This window comes from Grampus griseus (genome assembly GCF_964374135.1).
Source record: "Grampus griseus genome assembly, chromosome: 8".
Taxonomy (NCBI): Eukaryota; Metazoa; Chordata; class Mammalia; order Artiodactyla; family Delphinidae; genus Grampus; species Grampus griseus.
In genome coordinates this window covers 74280861-74306480 of record NC_139002.1, presented here as the reverse complement: position 1 = coordinate 74306480, position 25620 = coordinate 74280861, and the positions used below count along the sequence as shown (strand labels likewise).

General features: G+C 46.7%; 1 protein-coding gene across 3 annotated transcripts in view; it reads right to left on the bottom strand.

Annotated features, from left to right (window-relative positions):
• Window positions 1-25620, bottom strand: part of NAV2 (neuron navigator 2) — a 399261-nt gene that overhangs the window by 253416 nt on the left and 120225 nt on the right. For all 3 annotated transcript variants that reach the window (XM_082660768.1, XM_082660769.1, XM_082660770.1), the window contains exons 2-3: window positions 18553-18670; window positions 10052-10104 (exon numbers count right to left, since the gene is read on the bottom strand). In XM_082660768.1, the coding sequence (XP_082516894.1) occupies window positions 10052-10104; window positions 18553-18670 (171 nt within the window). The remainder of the gene's footprint in view (window positions 1-10051; window positions 10105-18552; window positions 18671-25620) is intronic.

Sequence of the window (25620 nt, the reverse complement as noted above, 5' to 3'; positions counted from 1 at the left end):
TTTCCAACGTACCTAGCACTAGGCCAGGTGCTGGAAATATGGAGCTTTTCGCTGAACTAAAAGATAAAGAAAACACTCTATGTGTACTACAAAGCTTTGACGGGATTACCTAGCATATGAAATATAAGTCTCTCATAAAGTGTGTTTAAATGTCGTATTAATTACAAGACAGACACACATTAGTTAGGGAGCACAGTACTTACTCCTGAGTTTACATTCACATCGGGAATACCGCGTATCCGCTTCTAAATAATAGACGAAACGGCACTTGCCACTCCCGGCATCTGAGCTCAGTACCTGAGGCAGCCCATGATATGGTCACAGTGCTGGAAACTAAATGTGGGCCTCTGTCTCCGCACACTTCTTTGCAATGACCTGCAGTAAATGTACAGATGGGCAGAACTCCATTCCAAAGTGTTCTATCAAGGGAGGCAACTTCCAGTCAACTCAGAAACTTAACAGGCACACAGTGGCAAAATGAGCCTCGGCTATAAACCCGAACAGCTTGCTAATACAGTCGGAGTTACTTTGCTTGAATCCCAGAGTGTATTAGTTTCCTACTGCTGCTGTAACAAATGACCACAAACTTAGTAGCTTAACACAACATAAATTTATTATCTTAAAATTCTGGGAGGGAAAAAAAAAAATAAGGACTTTCCTGGCTGTCCAGTAGTTAAGACTCCATGCTTCCACTGCAGGGGGCACAGGTTCGATCCCCAGTTGGGGATCGAAAAAAAAAAAAATTCTGGGAGGTCAGAAGTCCAAAATCACACACCACTGTATATAAAATAGATATCTAATAAGGACCTATTGTGTAGCACAAGGAACTCTACTCAATACTCTGTAATGGCCTCTATGGGAAAAGAGTCTAAAAAAGAGTGGATGTATGTATATGTATAACTGATTGGATCAACTATGCTCCAATAAAAGTTAAACAAAAAAAAAGAAGTCCAAAATCGAGTTTCAGTGGGCTACATCAAGGAGTCCGCAGGGCTGCATCTACTCTGGAAGCTCTAGGGGAGAATCTGTCCCCTTGTCTTTTTTATTAGCTCTGGAGGCCACCTGCATTCCTTGGCTCATGGCCCATTCTTCCATCTTCAAAGCCAGACAAGTAGCATCTTCCAACCTCATTCATTCTCTCCCTCTCCCCTTCCCCCACGCTCCCCATGTTCCCTCCCTCTCTTCCTCTCTCTCCTCTGACCTGCTTCCATGTTCCACGGTCCATCTTCTCTCTCTCACCTTCCTGCCTCCCTCTTAGAAGGATCCTTGTGATCACATTGGGCCTGCCCAGATAATCCAGGATAATCTTCCTGTCTCAAAATCCCTAATTTAATCACCTCTGCAAAGTCCCCTTTGTCATTTAAGAGAACATATTCACAGGTTCCGAGGATTAGAATGTCGAAGTCTTTGGGGGTCCATTGTTCAGCCTACCACACTGGTACCTACTTTTTGAATATGAAAAGCCTTTTTAATGCACAAGTTAATAGTTAGGAAATAGGGGACTTGTCAACAGAGAAGGGAATGACAGTCTAATGTGCTCTCTTCATGAGCCAGGTGCTTTTAATGCCGTCTCTCATTCATCCCTGGCAACCCTGGGGGCAATTTCCATAATTATCTCCCTTTCACAGAGAAGGAAAAAGACTCGGATTTTCAGTAACTTGCCCAGCACACCGGCCCAGTATGTGAGACCCAGGTCTGCCTGATTCCAGAGTCCATGCTTATTCTTTTTAATCCCAAATCTCCTCGCCATGATGGAATGCCTCATCCCAAAGCTCTGCCCTTACCTACATGAGGAGACAGTATTACAAATATAATTTTTGCACCTCCACGTCAGTCATTTTCTCTTCTTCCATCTATTTCCTCATATGTAGGATAGCATAACAGTTAAGGGAATGGACTCTCGAGCCAGGCTTCCAGGATTCAAACCCCAGCTTGGGGCTTCCCTGGTGGCGCAGTGGCTGAGAATCTGCCTGCCAATGCAGGGGACACGGGTTCGAGCCCTGGTCTGGGAAGATCCCACATGCCACGGAGCAGCTAGGCCCGTGAGCCACAACTACTGAGCCTGCGCGTCCGTAGCCTGTGCTCCGCAACAAGAGAGGCTGCAGTAGTGAGAGGCGCGCGCATCGCAATGAAGAGTGGCCCCTGCTTGCCTCAACTAGAGAAAGCCCTCACACAGAAACGAAGACCCAACACAGCCAAAAATTAAATAAATAAATAATAAAATTTAAACTAGGAGCTAGTTTAAAAAAAACAAACAAAAAAAAAACCCAGCTTGTCACTTACTAGCTGTGCGACCTGAGGAAATACTAAACCTGTCTCTGCCTCAGTTTCCTCACCTGTGAAGTGGAAATAATAAAGGTACCTGCTCTCATAGGGTTTTATGAAAATAAAACCAGTTATAATGCAGGTAAGATGTCTAAAACATTGCCCCAATGTACTGTATATGTATTTGCTATTAATATTATATAAAAACCCGGACAGAATCAGGGACAAAGGCAATGACCCTAGGCTCTACAGCATGAGGGGGAAAGAACGAGATGTTCTTCAACGTGCCTCACATTTGGCCCCTGGCAGAGCACAGCAAATGGCATCAGGGTCCAAGTTCTCCATACCGTTTAATGGAATGAACAAAATATATTTCTTACTCCATAGGGTTGTTATGAGAATAAAGTGACTTAAAACATGTAAATCGCTTAGAACAGTAATTATCTTCATTTTTATTATCAATGTTAATCATCTCTGGTAATTGTAAAGATGTCTAAACATGCTTACCTCAAGCAACATAAAAGAACTCAGTAAACGAAAAATTAGCTGCCATGTTCTATTTGGATCCTCTGGATAAACCAAGGGAGAAAAGAATTAAGAGGAGGAAAGACACTTCTAGAATAGTGCTAAATATCCATTTCTTAAATCCCATAAAGAACTTCCAAGTGAACACCCAGTGCTCAAATCACTGCTCAACAGTAGATAATGATATGAGAATAACAGTATGTTATAATCCTCTAGCCCCATGGACACATCCAGGCCAGCTCCCTCTTTGGTTTTTCCATCTGTCCACCCATCCACCCAACATTTATTAACCACCTACTATATGCTAGTCATCTAAGTGATAGGTGCTTAGATCCTCAGGTGAAAGATACAGCATCTCCTTCAAGAAGACAACTGAACAGACAACCACAAAGAGCAGGTTATGAGACATGCTTTCACAACTGGGAACACAAGGGACAAAAGGCACCTAATTATCTCAGTTACTTGAGTTAACAGTTAACCTGAATATTCAAGGTTACATTTGCCCAGGTGGGACAATCATCAGGTCTTCCTCGCAGACTGGACAGCTTGCATCAAAGTACAAGGCACGAAAGTACAGGGCCTGCTTGGGGCACCCCAAGTTCCAGTATGGCTGGGGGTATAGAGTTTGAGTGGCCAAGTGGCAGGAGATGGTGGTAACTAGATTGTGAAGGCCCTTCTATTGTGTGCTCAAGAGTATGGAGAGGTAAATGGGGAGCCAATGATGGTTTTGAACAGAGAGGTGACCAAAGAGGTAAGAGACAGACATGGAGATGGCCGCCATCTTTGAAAGAGAATGTCAGCCACAACACATGCAGTGATGCTGGATGTGCCCCCTGAATGGGAAGCAGTGGATGCTTCCTGCCCATGTTGGCCCTGGACTCCCCACTTTGTTTTAAATTCTAAGGGGCCCATGGACGTTCATTCTTTCTTGGTTTTGTAACGTGTGTGCCCTTAGGGTTATGTAAAAATAGGTCCAAGGGCCCAGGGAAGAGGCAACTCAGCTGCGCAAGGATCTCAGACACTCCCCAGGCATGCAGCCGGCTTTCTGGCAGCTGTTGGGAGGGCTCAAGGTCACTGGGGCTGGAAACCTGATCTTGCTACAGACAGCCTTCTCCTGGCCCAGGAAGCTCTGTGCAGAACGCAGTCGGAGGTACCTGGCGCCAGGGCTCTTCCTGGGCTTCTCAAGAGGCTGCCTTTCACTGGGGGCCACTTGCCCCTTTCTCAGCTCTTGAGTTCCCATCGACAGGTCAACTCAGGCAATCTCCAGAAATACTCACTCTCCTCCCTTCTCACTAACTCTCAGCTAAACCCAGCTGGCTCTACTGTGCTCACGAGTGAGAAATAAGGCACTGGTGAGGTGGAGACTATTATGCCCTTTCTCTGTCACAGAAGGGACCACCACAGGCTCTCCAAATAGACAGACTTGGGTTCAAGCTCCAGCTCTGCCTCCTAGGCAAGTAGTCTGAGGCCAAAAAACCTTTTAAAGCTCAGTCTCCACGTGCAAAATACAAACAATAATCGCACCTATTCATAGGGCTGTCACTTCCCACATCTCCCGGGGGAGGAAGTACAGTGCCGGGAGGCCACGTGGATTAGCCAGGGCCATGGCGGTAATCCCCTCACCCAAAGGGAGGCTGGCCGGTCTTGAAACATCTATTTCTTTAAAAATACTGGGGTATCTTGAAAAACCTCATCCTATTAAGAGCTAACATCAACTGTGTGCTTCCTCTGTGCACAGCAGCACGCGGGCATGTCATACAGATGGTCTCATGCACACCTGAAAAGCACCCTGGGAGGCAGGTGTTGTTACTGACCCCGTTACAGAGACTGGTCCCCTGAGATCCTAAGGAACATGCCCTGGGTCACAAGCAGCCGACCTTCAGGGTCCGTGCTCTTAGCCCTGAGGCCTTGTAACCTCCAGAGGTTAGAGGTGAAGACGACCTAGTTGATGGTCTCTCTTCCTACAGGAGACTTAGGAGGACCAGAGAATGGGCTGGATCTATCCAGAGCTGGAAGCTGACGCCCGGGTAGGGGGTCCCTAGGCTTCATCGCGCTGTGTATTTTCAGGGGCTGGCCTTCTGAAAGGGGGCTTCAGGGGCAAATGTGACAGTGGGGAGGGGGAGGGAAGAGGCAGGTGAAAGGGAGATGCTACGATGGCCCTCCCTGGGCTGCCTAATCCTATGTAAAGCACTAATGCAGTTTTTGTCACTTTCACATGTGGGGTGCCACATACAATTTTATTTCGGAAAAAAGCGTGGGGGTTCTGCTCATGGAACAGAAGTTTGAAAGCCAGTGTCCTGTCCTTCTGTGTTTAAGAGCCAATTCCTCTTGTTTTGGGAACCTAGCTGCTGGCTTTTTCCACAGGGGCCTCTGAAAGGATAGGGTGACGAGCAGACCAGTGCCCTAAGCAGCAGGCACTTCGAATGTGCGGGTCTGTGGAGCCCCAGAGGACTTTGGGAGCCGTGAGCTGCTCAGGCCGTATGCAAAATTCCGGGGGATGTGTGATCCGGGGAGGAGAGGGCCAGGAGCTCTTCTCAGATTTCCCAAGGGTTCCATGTCCCCCAGTACCTGAATGGCTACTAAAACAAATTATCATAATTGGAGAAACCACTGCTGACTGAGTGCTGACCATGTGCTATGGAGAAGGGGGGTGATGAGGTCACCTACCGCAAAGGGCTGTTGGGAGGATGAACTAAGAGGTTATTTGTGAAGCACTTAGGATGGCACCTGGCACACAGCAAACACTGTTTGGCTTTATGGCTTATTTTCATCATCATTACTGTCATCCGTCGTTATCACTTTGACTGCCTCATTAGTCCTCACAAAAACTTGATTAGGTTCGTATTATTATCAACCCCACTTTATAGAACAGGAAACAGAGGCTTCAAGAGGTTAAATAATTAGCTCAAGCCACAGAAGAGCAGAAAAGGAACTCGAAGTTGGCCCGTCTGGTTCCCAAGCCCAGGCAGGCCCTCGGTCTAGAAGGGCTGAGGGAAGTAGGCAGGACTCCCTGAGGGCCCAGGAGGAGGTGGGCAGGCAGGTGGGAAGCACTGAGAGGTCCCAGATGACCCCAGGCCAGAGCAGAAAACAGGCCAGGGCTTTCCACTGAAAGCGCCTGAAAGGACAGGCAGCCTTCCTAACTTTGCACCTCTTCTAATCGACAACGCAAAGCCAAACCACTTAAAATAGTAAGGATGAAAAAAGAAAACCACTCCCTGCTGCTCCTTTCCTAGGCTCCAAAGTGAGCCAGCGTCTTGGAGTACAGTGGGTTCAAGGCGCAAGGCAGTGGCAGCCCCAGCGTCCGCTGGCTGTGCTCCAAGCAATGTTTCTCCTTCCAAACACACACGTAACCCTGCTGAACACACCACTTGAAAGCCAAAAAGATGCCCCACGGGTTGCCCTGGCAATGCTAAACAGACGAAACATTTTAACCAGCTCTGACGCACATACACAAACCTATTTAAGGGCCAAATGGATGGGGGGTGAGGAGGTGGGGGGAATGTTGTTTCTACAGCTCCATCTCCGATGATTTGGCCCCCAAAGCATCTATGTCAGACTGAAACAGAGCAAAGCACTCCTTCAACACAAGCTGAGGCCAGGCTTGCTCGGGAAAGGGAAGCCACTGCCATGCTTCTGCATTTCGGCTGCAGGCACAGTCCTGTTTTACGAGGGCCACTAGAGGATCACAAGAGATGCCGAGGTCCTGGCTCTGCCTCTCCCTGGGGACAGCCCTCCAGCTGCCGGCACCAGTGTCTCTTGATACGCTGGCCTACAGCAGGGTCGGGAGGGTCGAGTGTGCCCATGAGAGTGAACGGCCTGTGAGTGCTGATATTAACAATATTAACCACCATTTCTCACATCCCACGGTTCAACTTTCATCCACAGGAGTTGATCGCACGGGTATTTTCCTTTAGAAAACTTCACTCCAGGGTCCAATGGGGCTGTTCCCTGAGGCGCTGCCACCTGGGGGGTGACGATGAACACAGAAGACTTGGCCCAGGTCTGAAAAGACCACCATGCTTCTGGGGTCTGTCGCACTCTGGTCTCTTCCACGCCCTATTCCTCACCTCGGATACAACAGGACAAAGGGTTGACACTGAGGAGAGGCCAGAAGAGTCTCACCAGACACAGCTGATGGCACATGGTAGGATCCACGAACAAAGGCTGCAAAACCTTCCTCTGCAGGGTCCAGGATAGCCTCAGGTAAACAGAATCTCCAGCAATGGAAATCGTCTTCCACTCATCATTCCCTGTGGTGAACCCTCTTGACTTTCAAGACTCAACCCCTAAACGTTATTCCTAAGCCTCCCCTTGTCCTGGAGTGGAATGGCCCCCACTGTACCATGCACAGATGTCTATGGGAGCAGTGGCACTATTCCAGTGTTCTAATTGTTCTCTGGTCTCCTGCCCACTCATCACTGAGCTCCCTGAGGGCAGGGACCCCATCTTGTTCACTGGGGTACTAACCTGGTCTAGTCCAGTGCCTGGCATTAGTCGGCACTCTGTGACCGTGTGCTGACCGACAAGCTATAAGTATACAGTGCCATGCCCATAATGTTTGTGCATCAAGGCCTCTGGAATTCTCTAGTCCATATGCCACAAGTGTCTGCTTTCACTTCCACAGCCTCTGGGAAGAGAAAAGAACTTGAAGCAGAGCCTGGAGCTCAGGAGTTGGAGAGCAGAGCTCCGGGCAGCCTGGTAGGTCAGGAGGAGGGAGACACGAGAGGAGGAAGAGGCATCCCACCTGTAAAACTAAAGCTCTCGTGCCTACCCACCGATTAGCTAATGAAATAATTTGCCCCTTGAAAACTGAAATAGCACCCATTCCCCTGCTCTGAAGCAAAAATTGTTTTTCTTTGTCTCCGTTATTTAAGGCCTCTGAAGATGCTGTTTCTGTGAGCACAGTAACTCTATGCTGATGATTTTCAGTGGAGTCATAGCTACCCTCCCAGCAGGTACACTCTCCAATTCTCTCGTTGTGTGTCATCTTCCTTTTGCCAACATGATGCTCTCCGTGCATGTTCCCTTCTGGTCTCCTCCAAACAGGCAACATTTAGCAAACAACAACAAATTTTTATCATTGGCTGCCCTAAATAAAGCCTAATTGGGAGTCTAACCTTCTAGGAATCTAGAAATGGTAGCTCATCTGCTATGCCATCTTCCCAAATGATACTTCCCATGAGTAGGGATGCTTTAACTCTGTACGTGCTCACACACACATACACACAGGTGTCCTATTAGCCAGAACACCACCTGCGCTTGCGTGTAAGCAGCACTTCCTGTGTGCCCTAGGTGAGCTCTGCGTTATGGATTTGTCATTGCTTTGTGATGTAGGTGAAAGGACGATGGCCCCGAGTTCCTTATCATCGCCTTTCTCATCTCCTACAGAATGGAATGACTGTGGTGGAGGTTTTGTCATTCTCCTGGACTCACATTCTGTCTGCTGAATTATTCTCTGCCACTTTTACCACCAGACCTTGTCTGCCCACCCCATCCCCCCGCCCCTGAGCTGGAACTAATTACCACAGACGATTTTAGGATTTTATATTCCTGTGTTCTTAAAAAAAAAAAAAAGAAAAAAAAACACAGTGCATGAAGAAAAACCCAATACTTCCATAGCTGAAAGAGTTATAGAGAAACCACAAAATTGCGTTGGTGCTGTATAGCGTTATACATAACATATTTACATAAACTAAATTGGCACAGAAGAATCTGAGGTGATGGTATTATTTTGTAAGCTTGAAAGTGGACTTTAACAGCAAACATCTTCAACAGAAGGTACAGAAAATACAAAGGCACCAAACAGAATAAAAGGTTCACTACCTTAAGCTGTCAGTTGTACATATGCATTATAATGGGCTGGGACAAACACATCCATCTCTATCCCAGGCGGAAACACTACATCTCTTTCATGAGAAGCTATGACTGCATGTGTAAAATGCTTGCACTAAAATTAAGTCTTCTATCTTCCAAATTTTCTCAATTATTAATACACCAGACAGCTGTAGTAGCTCTGGCAAAAATAGCAGCTAAGCTTTTCCAAAAGTCAAAGCAGCCATGAGATGTCTGCGTGGGGACTTTCCTATGTGAGGACGGGCTGCTCTCTGGATCACACAGAAAGAAACAAAATCTCCAGTGGAACAACAACAAAAGAGAAACTCGTTTCAGAATTTAACGTGAAAAATGACATCCCCTGCCCCCACCAGGCACACTCACTCCTCTTTATAGTAAGAAACTTTGCGTGTCTAGATAAAAAGTTGATGAAAAGGCTATCTTGTCCACTCACTGGGATAACAAACAATTCAGAAAATTAAACAGTAAACCCAAGGAAGGCCAATCACTTCAGTGTGTTCTGGAATGACACTATCCAATTGTGTCTACTCAAAGGGAGGAGGGTGAGGTTAGAAAACAAATTATGCCTCTTTTTTAGATTTCTGGAAGCAAATTAACGTCCAGGAGAAAAGGTTGTCCTTCAGTTGCCACCTTCATATTTTAAACAGGTATTAGCGTCATCTTAACAGTCTGATAATATACAATCTTTGTGGAAATATTCATATTTGAAAAGCATTTCTAAGGGAAAAACTAAGCACTCAGATTGTGTCACAATTCAATGCTCCCTGAACTCAACAGTGATCATGAATTTTCATTCAAAGATTATGTGCAGGACATGCAACAAGAACAGAATAGATTTTTAAAGATTTTTTTCAAGTTATAATATCAGAGCTTAAGCACATCACGCCAGAGAGAATGTCACTTGTCAAGGTTACGTCGTGAATGGTCTGGATGTGATTGGACATTTCACATTTCCTGTCACAGTTGTGATTTCACATCATTCTAACCTTTAAAGGCAATCAGACCACACGTCCCAATCTCTGATGGTTGTTATGATACCATCACTCCATTTGTGCCCCAGCACCACACACAAACAGAAATTGTTGTGGGTCTTTGAGGAAAAAGCAAGAGTCGTATCAGCCCAAGTTCTAAACAAGGGTATGTTTGCAGCAGTTCTGCATAACTTGTTTCTAAGAGCAAGGACCATTTTCGCTGTCTCACGACCTACGTAAAAATCACAGCCATCTTCGAATAAAAGCCAACAAATGTCAGAGAAGCAAACCACGGCTACTTGGAAATGGCTGTTAGTTCATTAATATAATCTCCCAGAGTAAAGCTTGTGGTGTGAATGTTTTCAAGATGGTCAATATCATTTAGAGGCAGGGCTTACTAACATAACACAAACACTCACTGCCCGTGTACCACTTACCATTTGCGATCTGTTCTTTGGACAGCCATTGATGTCTTCAATCTTCTCATTTGCTGAAAAAAGAAACACAAGTCAGAAAAATAAATAATCATCACAGACACTTTGAGCAGTGATGTTCAGGACCCCTGAGGCCAAGAAAATCCTAAGGCCCATACTGGGGTTTGTCCAACCAACACAGGCATGTGAAATACTGAGACGCATCTAGCAAGCTTCAGGACTTACTCATCGAGCTGCCGCCCTCCAGGGACAGCTGGGGCAAGGTCGCTGTCATCTAAGGCAGAGACAACTGCATTGATGACAGTCTTGGAGTGATGGGGCATGGTGGAAATGTCTGGAGACTGGGAAACGGCCTGAGCTGTGACTGTGCTTTAGGCTCTGAAAAAGGCAACTGCAACTTGCCCACAAAAGACAGGGTGCTTCAGAGTGGATCCATCCAGCCACAACACAGCTCCTGGGGACAAAAGCCATAGATGACAGCATCTCACCCCATCTTTAGCCAGAAGCGCTAAGATTGCTTTTGTTTGTCCTGATTCTATTCCCGAAGCGGTGTCCAATGGAAGAACAAGAGAGTGAGACTTTAAAAATGTCACATCCATGCTCAAACAGTAAGTCCAGATTAGATCTAGAACACACACTATTGAATGAAGTCAAAAGAGTACATACCTACCTACTTAGGGAAGTGATAGAAAGAGGCTGTACTGAATAAGCTGGAAATCAAATAAATAACAGGGAAGAAAGGCCCAGCTTCCCATGGTGAATGTATTTCATCCTAAGTATGGAGGAATCCTTGCAAGACACAGCCCAAGACATCTGAGTTTGCAACTACAGTGCTACAAGAAAGGCAGTACATGTAGTGGCTTGGAGGCGAAGATACCCCAGTTTGAAGCTCAGCTTTATAGCTTCTCAGCTGTGTGATCTTAGCCATGTAACACAACCTCTCTGGGCCACAGTTTCCTCATCTATAAAATGGAGCTAATACTACCTACTTCACAGGAGGAGCTGTGAGAAGAAGATTATATGATGCCAGTAAACTGCTTAGTGCAGTGCCTAGCACACAGTGAGTGTTCTATGTATGGTAGAGGTCATTAATCCAATAATATATATTCTTATCATCTATGCAAAAATATATAAAATAAAATTTCCCTTTTTTTGATGTCTCATCTGACTTAAGCCCAGAAACTCAGCTAGGAGTTCACAGTAAAGAATTACGGACTTGCCTCCTCTGTGAAGCCTTTATGAGGTTCCTCCCCAATCCCATGGCCCTCTACTGCATGCCCCCTCCCCTAGAAGGGTAAGTCCCACTAGGTCTCTTTGCTCTCCCAGCACCCTGGACTTGCCTCTACTTTGCTTTTAAGTAACACCTAATGCGTAACTCCTTTTCTTGTCTCCCCCAGCTATGCAGACATGTAGATTTTGTTTTTCACACTTGTATCCTTAGGGCTCGACAAATGTTTGCAAAATTGCATTTAAAAAAATACATATATATATATATATATATATATATATATATCACATCAGATTTTAATGACTATGACACGTAAAACTTCCATGAAGAGAAAAGACATTGAAAAGTGTCTGAAGAGGATAACAGACTCAAAGTGTCCCAGGACACTAAGGTTTTAGAACACCTGAAAGTAAATATAGCTCACCATTACCTCAACTGGTTTTTTTTCCTCTAGTGTTTCTATCTTAAGAAGTAAAAAATAAGAAAGCAAGCTAGTGGCAGGAAATTATTTAAAAATCTAATTACTAGAGGCAGCCTGGTTAGTATACATTCAGCCTGATCTGCACCGTCTTTAGAACTGGCCCAAAGTAATAGATATTCAGGCTTATGACCCACCTGGGAAGACCTCGGTCTTCAGAGAGCCAACTGAGTTTTCTCAGCTCTTAAGAACACTGGGATAGGCATTTTAGGAAGCTTCCTCCACCTGCTTTTCCCTACTCCCAATAGAGGAGCCATAAAGCCTTTAGAAAGCACGTGAAGGATGCCCAGTGAATGGGATAACTCATGCATGTTTGTTCTTCAGTTCACCAGAAAATACAATTAGCCAGAATGTGTCACTAGCATGTCAACTCCACAAAAACAAGGATTTTCATCTGCTTCGTTTTCTACTATAACCCTAGAGCTTAGCACAGTGCCTGACACACAGTAGCCACTCAATATGTATTTGTTGAGGGGAACTAAGGAGTATTCTGAACATTCCAATGAATCAAAGTTTTACTGTCTATTTTGAGGCAGCTGCTCTTTCACTTGTATATATCCAGGTATGTACTGAAGGTGGAAAGAAAGGAAGATCCTTGACAAATGGCACTCCTTCATACGTGGGAAATGATGGCAGGCTTGCACTCTGACCTTGGATTTTGATACACAACACCGATATGGCTTTTGAGAATCAAGGCCACTCAAGGTATCTTCCAGTTGGATACTCACGACGGCCAAAGTCATACGGCACTGGAATCTGATCAACACCCAGTTCATTAGTGCTCGTTAAAGTGAAGGATGGATAACTATGATCCTGAGAAGTCATTTTAAAGATTATTTATATACCTTCTGGATAAACAAAACCAAGGGATTTGGTCTAATTATCCCTCTAATTCCTTTTCATGGTCTGTCACCTAAACCACAGTCAGGTGCTCCTTGAATTCATTAGGCTCCTATAAGCCTAACGCTGCCATCTTACAACATTCAAAATAAACCAATGGGGTGAAGCCTATTCATGACCCTCTAAAGAAAACATGGGAAGAGATCAAATGACTCAGCCCCAACTCAAAATAAATGTTTAATAAAAATGCAAAAAAGTCTGGACCTCCTAGTTTCCAATTTCATGTAATTTAAATACTTCTCCTTCAACTTAAATTCTCAAGAATTTCTGTGGTTGTCATAAATACTTAGAGCAATAATAGCAGCTCCGATTCTGCTGGTTAGAAGGAAGAAGAGCTTGGTCCTCAGAGCTGAATTTATTAACTCGGGGTAGGGGGTCTTTGGCTACAGCCCCAGAGAAGATAACCAGAGAAGCAAAGGCATTTGTCCCCCGAAGTCTTCAACTGTGATTAAAACCGGCATCCTCAAGTGCCAATGGTAATTTATTCATTCCAGCAAATCTCTAATGTGGCGACCTGTCTGCACACAAGGTGACAAGTTAGTAACTGGAAAGCATCAGTGCACTTTGAGAAGAATGGGATCAAGCTCATCACTTCTCAAAAGACCTCCTCGGAAGGGTTCCAAGCATTTCAACAGCCCAAGCATCTATGCATGGCATCTATGCATGTGCAGGGCAGCTGGCAGCCCTGCCAACGTCTAGCAAAATTGGCTGCCCTCACTGAAAGGCAGATGACTTACCCAAGGCCACGCCATGGTAGCAGGTCATCAACAGGAAGAACGTAGAGTCCTGCGTGTTGCCTGAATTTCCTGGTTGTGCTCAGGGGCAGACCAAATGGTGGTGGAAAGTGAGCTGCTCTCATCCCCTCTCTGTCTTGGCTTCCTCCTTCTCTCCAAGTCTCCTTTGTTTATCCTGTTTCCCTCCCTCTCTCTCTCCTCTTTCCTCCCTGTCTCCCGCCCCTTCTCTCCTTCGCTCGCTCCAACCCCTTCTGGCATCCTCCTGCGTGACAGCAACGTAGGCAGGAGCGGGGAGGCCTGTCTCTCCCTCTTGATTCATGCTGTTTATCCTGGCCTCACAAACCTTTCTAATAACTCACGGACATGGCACCGTGATGGGCTGGCAGGCAACTGCCGGCTTCGGGCAGCTCATGACTCAGGAAGATAATCATACTAATAGGAGGCTGAACACAGACACCCAACCCTCAGTCACTAAGCAAGGGCACTAAGAGGCAGCAGCAAAAGGTCTACTTTCTGCCTAATGGGCAGAAGGCAATGACGGAAAAGTGTGGGCCCCAAGATATGCCACTATCTGGTAAGACCAGCCCTAGGATGGATGGATGAATAGATGGCTAGACTCTAGGGCCCATCTGGGCTAGGTGGAGACTTAGGTAGGAGCAATGTCTGTGAAAAGCATCTAAGGTTTTCCTTCATGTTACACATCTTAGCTTTTAAAGGATTCCAACTCTCCATCATTAGAAATAGTAGAGGAGGGAGTAAGATTCCCAAGCTGAAAACCGACTCTTCGATCACTGGCCTTTGTTCTTTAGGTTAAAGCCCAGAATTCACTGCCCTGTACCTGGTAGCCCGGCATTATTTTGCCTTGTTGAGCCTCTGACTCTCTACCCTCCAGCCTTTCTATGCATTATTTCCTCCACCAGGAAAGCCCTCCCTGACCACTTTACCCAGCTAACTCCAAATTTGAGGTCTTGGCTTATAGATAAATTCCTTGAGGAAACGTTCCCTGATTCCTACCCTCCCAACCCAGCCCCCCAGCTCCCCAGTCATGGGTCAGGCCTCATTGCACACGGATCCTTAATCATTATGCACAACATTCCTCCCTCCCAGGCCTAGGAACAGGTTGTCCCTTCAAAGGACAATCTCCCTGACTGCAGGTTTTCATGGACCTTCATTTAGATGTGTTCTTTTGAACTATTTTGAAGTAACTTCAAACCTACAGAAAAGTTACAGGAACAGTACAGAGAATTCCCGTATAGCATCATCCGTTCTCATTTTCTCCCTCTCTCGCTCCCTCCCTCTTTCTCTCTATAGGTACACTTGTTAAAAAATTCTGAATCAATTTAGTGTAGGCTACATAGATCGAGTCCCTCACTCTCAGTGTGTATTTCCAAAGGACAAGGATATTATTTCATGGTACAATTTTAAAATTCTGAAAATTTAACATTACTGTAATTCCAATATTCCAATTTTGTCAACTGACTCAAAATTGTCCTTTGTAGCATTTTATGCCCCTGTGTGGGATCCAGTCCAGGATCATGCGGTACATTTAGTTGTCAGGTCTCTTTAATCTCTTTTCCTCTGGAACAATTTCTAAGCCTTTTATATCTTTCACAGCACTGACATTTTGGAACAATTCAGGCCAGTTTTTTTTAACAGAATGTTCCACAATTTGAGTTTGTCTGAGATTCCTCAGGATGGGTTTCAGGTTTTCCACCCCTGACTGCAATACAACACTAAGTGATGTTGCACTCTTTTCGAGGTACCACATCAGGAAGCACGTGACACCCAGCTGCTGCTCACCAGTGATGTACTTTTGATCACCTGGTCATGATGCCTCATTCTCCCACGTGGTTACTATAGCTCCCTTTGCAGCTAATAAGCCATCAGTGGAGAGCCACTGTGAGACCATGTAAATAGCTGCTCTCCATCAAACTTTCTCCTCTAGATTTCAGCATCCATTGATGATTCTTGCCTTCACTAACCTTTACCATGCAACTCTTCTACGTTTATCAGTCAGCATTCACCCGAACAGTTGAGTTCTCTCTTCTCCATTGACAGATCATCTATGTATGTATCTATCAATACAGATTTGTAGATTCCTATTTTATTCCACAGTTAAAATCCACAATGGTCCTCAATTATTTTGATGCTCTAGTTATCCCAGATTAGCTTGCTCTTTGTAGCGCTGGAGGGCAGAACTAGTACTTGTAGGGAGACACTACCAAGGAGGGGCAGATTTTGACTTAATGAAACAAGAGCTTTTAAAAAATTCTAACTCTCTGTCGTTAGAACTGGTTGAGGAGGTAGTAAGTTGCCCATCTGCCGACTACTTTAATAGACTCTGCTGACTACTTTTCATGGAAGCAATTCACACATCAGGTTGAGGCTTTTAAAAGGTCCCTTCCAAACCTTAGAGTTGCACCAGAATCCTGGAAAGGAGGAGGGTGTGACATACAGTTTACAGGAGTGCTCAGAAGAATACTAAACACTGGTAAGGGAAAACATCTGGGCCACCTTTTGGAAACAATCCGAGCCAGGCTTAGGGAAGCAAGGGTTGCAGTGAATAAAATTCTCATCCCTAATCTCCTCAACTCTTCTTGAACATCACTGCACGCCAGGTACCATGTTAAATGCTGTGAAACTAGAAAGAAAGATGACTCACACCCAGGCCTGGAGAGACCCGGGCCCAATACAGCAGTCAGTAGGATGACAGAGGAGGGTCCCTCCAGCTCTGCCTGGGGGAGCTAGTTAGTATCAGGGAGAAACTGACCTTTCAAGAATGAGTAGGAGCTCTCCAGCCAAAGAGCAACTGTAACCACTAGAATTCTGTCCAATACAAGATGGAGTCACTAGGACTCCAATTCTGGGAAAATCTTAGGGAGAACAGAGAGAGATACACCCACCCCCAACACACATATGTGTGTGTGTATATACACACACACACACACACATATATGTATATATTAAAAACACGTACACATACAAATATATATTTTTACATGTTCCTTTTATAGGCACATGTGTGGGGGAAGCATGGAGTATAGCGGTTAATAGTTTAGCATGCTGGTCAGAGTGCTGTCTCCTCCCGCCACGCCCTGCCAACCAAGAGATCTGTGTTCACAAGACACTCTGAGATGAAATGTTCTGAACTCGCTAATGGACAGTCTAGGGAAGAAGTCACACAGGAGATGCCTATGTTTAGCTGCCTTCTCATCTCCCCGTATCCTGGGCCTCTGTTCTCCACACCCAGAGCAGAGGGTGTGAGCCTGGCACCGTCAGGGGTAGAGTTCCATGTGTTGACATCTGGCCTTACTTAGTAGCGAGTCCCTGGGAAGAGGGAGCCTCTCCTGGAGGGCTGGGGGGGAAGCAACTTGGTGGCCTGAGTGGCAGCCTGCATCAGTGGTACTAGCTTGAGCCTCTGAAATCACAGTCCAATAGTTCAGGCCCAGAAAGGTCACTGTCTAGGGAGGTTCATCTCATCTGAATAGATTCAGGGAAGCATCCTCCGGAGCTATGATTAAAAACTGTGCTAGCTTACGTTTCCCTAGCACTATGCTTAGTGAATGTGCAATACACATGTTACCATTCACCTTTGCTGGGCCCTGGCAGACACAACTAATTGATCGTGACACTCTGACATCGATTCAGAGGCCTCTGCATCTGTCTACACATATCTTTCTAGGCAGTGGCCACCAAGTCCTATCCAGAAACGCCTTCCGGTATCCAAGCATATTTCATATCTGATACCTACCTTGTGCATTTCCCAAGACTGCCACAAGATCAGACAAAGCAGGCATGGCTGTGCCCATTTTAAAGACAGGGAAACAGAGGTGGCAGAGGCCATGTTCAGAGACCCATGTGGCTAGGAGCTGAGGGTGGCCTCCAACCAACAGTCAGGGAGAAATCAGGGCTCACACTCCTATAACTGCAAGTAAATGAATTCTGCCAACAATCTGAGTAAGCTTGACCCCTTTCCCCAGTCAAGCTCCAGATGAGGACTCAGGTCTGACCAACACCTTGACTGCAGCCTTGCAGAGGCACCCAGCTAAGCCATGCTTGCACTTCTGATGCACAGAAATAGTTAATGCATGTTGTGAGATAGTTAATAGATGTTGTTTTAAGCCATTAAGTTTGTGACACTTTGTTATACAGCAACAGCAAACTAATATAGGGAAGGAAGGACAAAGGAGAGAAGAGAAGGAGGACCAATGGAAGCCGGTCTTCAATCAATCTTGGGACAGCAGGGAAGCATCTTTCTCTTTCAAAGTCCAAGATCTTCGCCTGAGGGCAACGTACCTATATTTTTAGGTACAGTCTCCACAGCTGTGAGCAGAGCTAGAACCATACAAGGCTTCTTCTCACTTGAAGGATAAGCAACTTTTCCATAAGAACTCACGCCTGAGGGGCTGGGGCTTCTGTCCTTTTTTTCTGCCTTCTCTTTCGGCATGAGTCGGCCGCTGAAGCTGCCAGCGACAACCATCAGTCTAATGCCATCTAATTGGCCTCCCGCCTCCACGGTCTGCTCTGCGTTCTCAGGCAGGACCACTGGGGTGCTTCCCTTAAGACCCAAGGCAGAGCTGTGCCCAGCCTCCACCCACGTTCCTGCCCAGGGTGACTCCTCTCCTCCTGCACACAGCCAAGGCATTAAAAGCCCCACCGCTCCACTTCCCTTCCCCTAGTATGAAAAATAGAACCAGCCCTCTGCGGAGTTTGATCCTTTGATTTCTCAGACCCGATTAGAGTTCACAGGAATAAACCAGCCCCATATTGCCGTTTTTTTTTTTTTTTTGAAATATTGCCAGAGTAATCCACAAAAAAGCACCATCGCAGGGGGGAAATGAGAGAGCCAGAAAGATGGTAGGAGGTAAGAAAGGGGACAGAGAGCCCCTCCCCAAACCACCAGCATTTCCCCCCAGCCAGGGCTAGTCTTTCTTCTCAGAGAATCAAGATGAGATTGCCACGTGGGTGATCTTATCAGGAAAAGCAAGTTGGTACCCCTCACTCCCCCGGCACAAGACAGAGTCAAAAAAAGTGTCATACGTGTGATGACAGAAACACTGCATTTTTAAATGTCGGGGTTCCAAGTCCCTCGTGCCAGACTCGACCCCGTCTGGACTGGTCTCCACGGTAACTCATCCGCCCCTGACGTAAAATCTGCTCTTACCCACAACCTGGATAATCTGGGCCAGGAGGACGCCGTCCGTCACATCTTGCTGGAGATCCTTGATGAGACGTTTGTGGCCTGATTTGGCTAGATAGTGATTGGCCCAGTCCGTGTAGATCTGCAAAAAAGCAAACGGGCAACTTTAGGAACCCCGTCAGATTCCATCTGAGGCAGCTGCTGGGCTGGTATAGGAGCCACTGTCCCGCAGGCGAGCCGTCTGGGGCCAGCCAGCGCCATTAACATGCAGCGCATTGTGCCCATGGGGTATTCAGCTGGCCAGAGCCAGGCTTTCACCTATTGAGAGATCTGCCATAAAGGCTCAGGAGAAAGCTAAAGAAAGCTTCAAAACATGCAGAGGCCTGAATGGGACAGGGGACACGGAACTAAACAGTCTGCGCCAGACGGCTTTGAGAGGCAGCGGCTCTAAATGCAGGCGAGGTCTCCCCCGCCCCACTGCCCTACCCCGCCCCTTCCCATCTTTTTCTCTTTATTGAGAAAACGTATGGGGAGGTTACCACCCAACAGGCATCTTTTCACGGGCCATTTCAGGGAAAGGAGGGCTATTGAGTTAGCCGAGTTCTCAGGAGCCTGGGTCCCTTGTAAAGGAGCCAAGTACCAAAACACAGAGCGCTTCAATTACTCTTGTGTGAGCGGGGCTGTGAATGGCCTCACGATCATCTCAAATTTAATCAGTTTAACTTAAAAGCCTGGCATCCTTTTCACAGTTGGGATTCTCTGAACAAACCCCCCCCCCCAGCAAATTCCAATATATTTAAACACAGCATTGGTGTGCACAGCACCTGAAAGGCAGAGGCTGGGCCATCATGGGATCAGGAAAGCAGACCCCCTTGGGGGACGGACAGACCTGCCCCCTCCCAGTCACAGAATCATCGGCACAAAGAGTATTTGCTTCCAAAGAGCCAACAAACACAAGAAAACTCTCGCCTAAAAACTTTCTCCCTAAATGACACAAGCCAAAAACAAAACTGAAAACCTCCTCGTCAATTCTGAGTGCTAAGTTTCATGCGTGGACTTGTGAGTTTGCGGGGGACATGCAGGTCCTATCTATTAGCACCTATTTTTTCCCCAGGAGGGATACAAACCCGCGCCTGCTCAGAAGGAGAAGTATCCCACCTCAGCTGGGCTGTGTTTGCAGGTGCAGTTCACATACTAATCCGTGTGATGTCTCCACCCAAAGGATGAAGGTGATCACTGTATCTCCACTAGCAGGCCTGCTCCGAGATCTCGCGTGACTCACAGAGCGGTGGAAGCCCTGTCCTTGCCCCAGCTCTCACTCTTCCCAACACTGTGCTCAGAGGAATCTCACACAGTGGGGTGCTGCCCTTCAAAGCCCCCGGAATGGGGACTGAGGGCCAGGGCCTGGACTTGCAAAATAGGCCCTTCAAGGGAGGCGGCACCTCTCACTGCTCCACCTGGGACCGTGAAGGCCTCATCCCAAGAGGGGCCAAGGCAGACGTGCACTTTCCGCTTCATCAAGCGCTGAGAACAGACGACGCCTATCCACTCCCCAGCCCCCAACGCGAAGCTTCCACTGCAGAGACCCACACCACAACACGGTTCTATTTCACACCTCGGACCATGGCATCTAATCCTTAAATCCATGTCACTTTCCTTCCTCATGACTCCCAAATTGTCAGATAGAAGCTCTAGTTCAGCAAGATCATTTTCAATTTCACAAGCACTGAGAAGGCTAAGGAAGTCGAGCGCCATCTTGGTCATTACAATGGCCAATCTGAGAGATCATTCGATGAAATTGTTAAGAGGGAGAGAGAGAAAGGGAAAGACATTCAAAGGAAAAGAGAAAGACATGGGTTCAAGTCCCAGCCCTGGAGACTCCCCAGGGTGGGGATTTGGGTCTGTTTTGTTCAATTTCTCAACATGTGTCTCTGGAGGAACGGGTGTATGACCTCAGGTGAGCTGTTTGACTCTCTGAGCCTAGGTTTTCTTATCTGTAAAATGGAATAAATACCATGTACTTGTCAGTTCTTATGAGGACTGAGTGATATAACATATTCGGAAAAAAGTGCCTTACGCAGATAGGAGCTTAACAACAACGAACACATACAGAGCCTTATACGTGCCAGACACTGGTCCAGACACTTTACATGCATTAACTCATTTCACCCTTATTCTCTGTGCTAGATGCTATTACTGGGTCTACTTTTCAGAGGAGAAAACTAAAGTGTACAGAGATAAAGTAACTTATCTAAGATCACAGGGAACTGGCGGTGCCAGGATGTGAACCCAGGCTAACTCTAGAATCCCTTAGACACTCTCCAACACTGCTTCTCTGAATACAAATATAAATTATTCAATGCACTCACCCCCTCCATGACACCGTCCTACTGACTCGGCTCATTCTCTGTTATGTTCTCACTGAAAGAATTGTTTAAAAATAAATAAAACCCCCAAACCTATCCATTGCTGTCTGAATGCCCTTTGGCAAGTCACTTGCCTTTTCCGGGCTTCAGTTTATCCAGCTGTAAAACGGGCACAGTAAGGTCTACTTCAGAAGGTGGTTGCGAAGACCCAGTGAAGCACCACCTGGAAGCCCCTGACCTGACCCACGTGGGGCTCAGGAAGCAGAGGCAGCAGGTGGTCAAGAGGAGGGCACTGGAGTCAGCAGACTGCTCTAAATCTTAGCTGCCACGCTGCCTATTACGTCTGTGTCCTTTGGCCTGGGTGTCCTCATTTACAAGAGGGGATAATAATACCAACATCACCACGCCATTATGAAGGTGAAACGAGCTCATACACATAAAGGACACAGAATGTGACACATGCTAAGTGTTCAGTGAATAAAAAGGATATTAGAAATTTGACTACCAGCATTATAAAATGGGCCAGAACAAAACCAGCCACAGCCTCTACCCTGAACCTCCAGGACACAGATGACTTGAAGACTCACTCCCCTTCTCTTTCACAAGGTACAATTTCGAGAGTCTGGAGCACCCCCATCTGGAATCACAAACCACAGCAGACTGTGAAAGAAAAGCAGGCCAGAAACTGGCCAGGCTGGTACAGAGAGTGATACCAGGCTGGTATCTTCCCTCAACAGGAGATACACCGCAGTGACGTCTCAAGCCCTGGAGGGATCCTACCACCTGAGGGTCTGAGGGACCACGAGAACATCCCAAAGCTTCAAGCCACCTGCCCCACAACCATCAGCTGAGGTGAGAACAGGCCACGGACAAGGACACCGCTGAGTGGGCGGGGATACAGGCACCTCTGCTCATTCCCTCCCTAGGTGATTAAGGGTATTTTAAAATAGACGTATCCTCCCTAAAGCCAGCCCTCTCTGTGTCTACACAGTCCGGCAGGAAGCCAAGGTTAAGCAAGCTTCTGTCAACAAGTACAGGGGTAACCCTCTCCCACTCACCCACCAGCACACATAGTGCAGAGCCCTGGGGAGGCCACACAGGTATCTGGCATACCGGGGAGAACCTGGAAAGTTCTACAGTGGTCAGAAATGGCACTGCCAAAGAAGTGAACCTCTCTACTCTACGCTGTTTAAGACAGAGCTCTTCTTCTCCCAACTCGAATCTACCTACATACCACAACCAACTTAATCTTCCAAGAGCACAGCTCTAGTCCTATCACCTGCTCACAGAATCATCAATGGCTCCCCACCGAATGAAAGGCAGACTTTTCACACCGCAGTTCAAGGCAGTCTTATCCATCCACTCTTCCCCAGCCAGCGTCGACCTCGCAGGGGAGGCAGTGCGTGGGTAAGTGAAAAGCTTGGGCTTGGGAACTGACCAAGTCAAGGTGGCCCTTGGCATGTGAATTTCTTTTCACCTCTCTGTACCTCAGTTTTATCCTCCATAAAATGGGGATTATACCAAATATATGATAAGGCAGGGAGGGACTGGCCAGCTGTGACCCAGGCCAAACCCAAGGGACCACCTGTTTCTGTAAACAAAGTTCTGTGGGAGCCCAGTCACACCCATGTGTCATCTGTAGCAGCTTCCAGACCACAATGGCACAGCTGAGTAGTTGTGATAGAGGCTTCTGGCCCGCACAGCCTCACATATTTACTGCCCACCTCTTTACAGAAGAAAGTGGCCAGTCTGTGTCATAGGGACTGAATGACCTAATATGCCTACACATAGCAAGGGCTCAGTAATAATTACAATTACCCTCAGGAAAATTGGACCTCACACTTCCCCATCTCTGAACTCCTGCCACCCCACCCACCTGAGTGCCTCCACCTGGGGCCACCCCAAAACACTCCGTTCCTACGCTGGTTCCTCCAGGAAGTCACCCTTGATTTCCTCACTGCCTCCCGAGCTGCACACGAAGCAGAGAACCTGTTTGCTGGCACCACCTCCTCACTCCACCCCCAGATCGTGGCAGAGGTGGTGTCTCGTCCATCTCTGGGCCCAGACAGCGTCTCTCAAGGCAGGGGCACAGCAGGTGGTCAGTAAGTGGTTGCCGGCATTGAGCTGAATGGAGAGAAAAAGGGCAAACCCTTGGGAAACTGATTGCATTGGAGACTTAATGTGAGCTCTCAGTGAATCCTCAAACCAGGATCTCAAGTCTCTTTATCGACTGAAAAGAGGAAGGAATAGAGAAAATAAATCACTCCAGAGTGCAAGCCCGTTAATCAGGACCCATCAAACAAGAATCATTGATTATCTGGAGTTTCCTCTCCCCAGCTCTCGACTTTGTGAAGAAGTGAGTCACAAGAAAATGCCGAGATTTATTTTAAGAAACACAGTTTTCCTGGGCCCTGCTACGCACTGACGTACTTCAGCCCCATCCCTCTCACTCGCTGTTTCAGTAGCTCATGCAATGACTGCCATTCTTCCAAGGAGTACCTTTGGAAAATAAACTCACAATATCCTTAGTCATCGAAGTCATCGAAACTCACAATATCCTTAGTCATCGGGTTCAGGAAGTCAACAAATACGGAACAGTGTGTGTTTGGAAGATTTTAAGCAAGGGCTAAGGCATGCAGGGCTTCCTCTGTAAGCCTCAGGCATTCAGAATCAACCTCTCCAGAGCCTCTCGCTCCGCAGAGCTCTAAAGACTTAGGGCTTCTGTTGCTTTTACGCTGGAGCCCACTCATCCTTGATCGGTGAACTTTCAGTAGAAATGGGCAAGACAAAGAACCACACAGTTCTAGGAAAGAATAAAACAACCATCCCCACCCCCAACTCCAAATCATCACATCATTCCAGAGAAAAGATTCTAGAGGAAAAGGCTCTAGAATCGTTTCACACCAGTATCTGAAGGAGTCTTTCCCGCTCTGGCTCTGACCCGTCTCGCTGAGTTTACCACTCTTCCCACCCCCTCTAACGGGAGACCCAGTGCTCCAGAAGCGCCTGGTGAGGGAAAGGAGCTGCTGTCAGAGGCTTGAAAAGGAAAAAGGGGAAGGAAGACAATGACAGCTGAAGAGCGAATTCGTTTTGACTCACTTTATTAGCCCTGACAGAATTTCAAGGAGTGTGTCATTTGTTTGCTTATAACGCCACATCATTCCACATCAAACAGGCTGAAATCAAAGAGGGAAAATCTTGACAGATCAAGCGAAGTGAAGAACCTGATTATTAGTTGTAACAAGAAAACTGATAAAAATTGCACTGTTGTTAAACCAACGGGGAAGGTGCCAAGTTTATACTGCAATTAGCTCTCAAATGAAGGAGGAAGGGCAGCTCTAAGGAAGAAACCTCCCAAAATTCCATAAAATAACTGCACCCAAAGTCATTGCCCTAACAACTCTAAATGCAGACCCACATGCCGGCACGCAGATTGATGCATCCTGAAGTGGCAGACAGCTTTACCACAGCCGTTCCAGGAGGAAAAGAATACAATGTATCTCTTAGCAGGAAATGCCAGGGGGGAGATTTAAGATACAAGTACACTAGTCATTTAGCATCTGAGGTGGTTTCCAGTCCGTCAGTTGTAAAGAGAACTCAACTGTTCGGCCTCCATTCAATGTCCCACTCTAGACTTTGGGAACATCAACATCCCATCATTTCCATGACTGCGCAGTGTGTGGTTAAATGGTTTAGTTCTGATTGTCCTGAAGCACAAAAAATGATATTGCAACGATAGTACAGAGTGTCCACCCAGCACCTGAATACCACAAAGAATGATTATTCAAGTAGGCACAGTTTTAAGACAATCAAAATGCACCATTTGTTATTAAGGGCAAAGCTGGTTAACACATTCACTTCTGTATCCCCAGCATCTCGAAAGGAGCCCGGTACCTACCCAACAGGTGTGTCCACATGTCCACAGATCATTTTAATTGCCTGGGGTGAAGTAAGGGGCCTGAAGCTAGCTGGTGGCTTTTTCCCTCTTCCCCTCTCTCCCCATCAGAGTCTAATATGTCCTTTCTTAATGCAGACCCTGCCTTGATTAAAACCACTGCCTTGAAACAAACATTCAGTGGGTGAATGGTGTCCCCAGCCTTATACATTGGAAAAAGAGGGGGAGCACGGAGAAGGCAATCCAGGCCACACAGCCCAGCAGGGGCTGAGCCTGAACGCTGGCACTGCTCCCTGTTTTCTCAAAGAAAGAGTCCAGTTTTGCCCAGTGTCCGTGGTTCTCACTACATGCCCACCCTAGAGGTCAATGACTCTCTTCCAACCCCATGTTTGCCATCTCCCGATGCATTACTCAGGTCATTCGTGGTTTTTCATCAACCACGGTAATTATACAAGGGCAGTGTGTCTGCAATCTCAGGAGCTGGCGGGGACCGGGGTTCAGATCTGGCTCTGCCTCTTACCAGCCAGGTGGCCCACAATGAGTCAGGGCCAGCTGAGCGCGGGGGGCCCTCACTTACAAGGTGGTGATATGTAGGTTTGCTTTACAGACGAAATGAAAACATGTTTGTCAATGGTTAACACAGTGTCTGGAGCACAGTATTGAATAAATGGTGGTTATTCATATTCAAATTAATATAAGTTTGGGGGGAATAAGTCATTCTAAATTGCTGAGAGCTTCCACTTCTGAAAGCCAGTTTTTAACTATGCCATAGGGACTCTTTCCCAAATAGATTATCACGACCCCTGCTTTTTAAATTAACTCGATTCCATG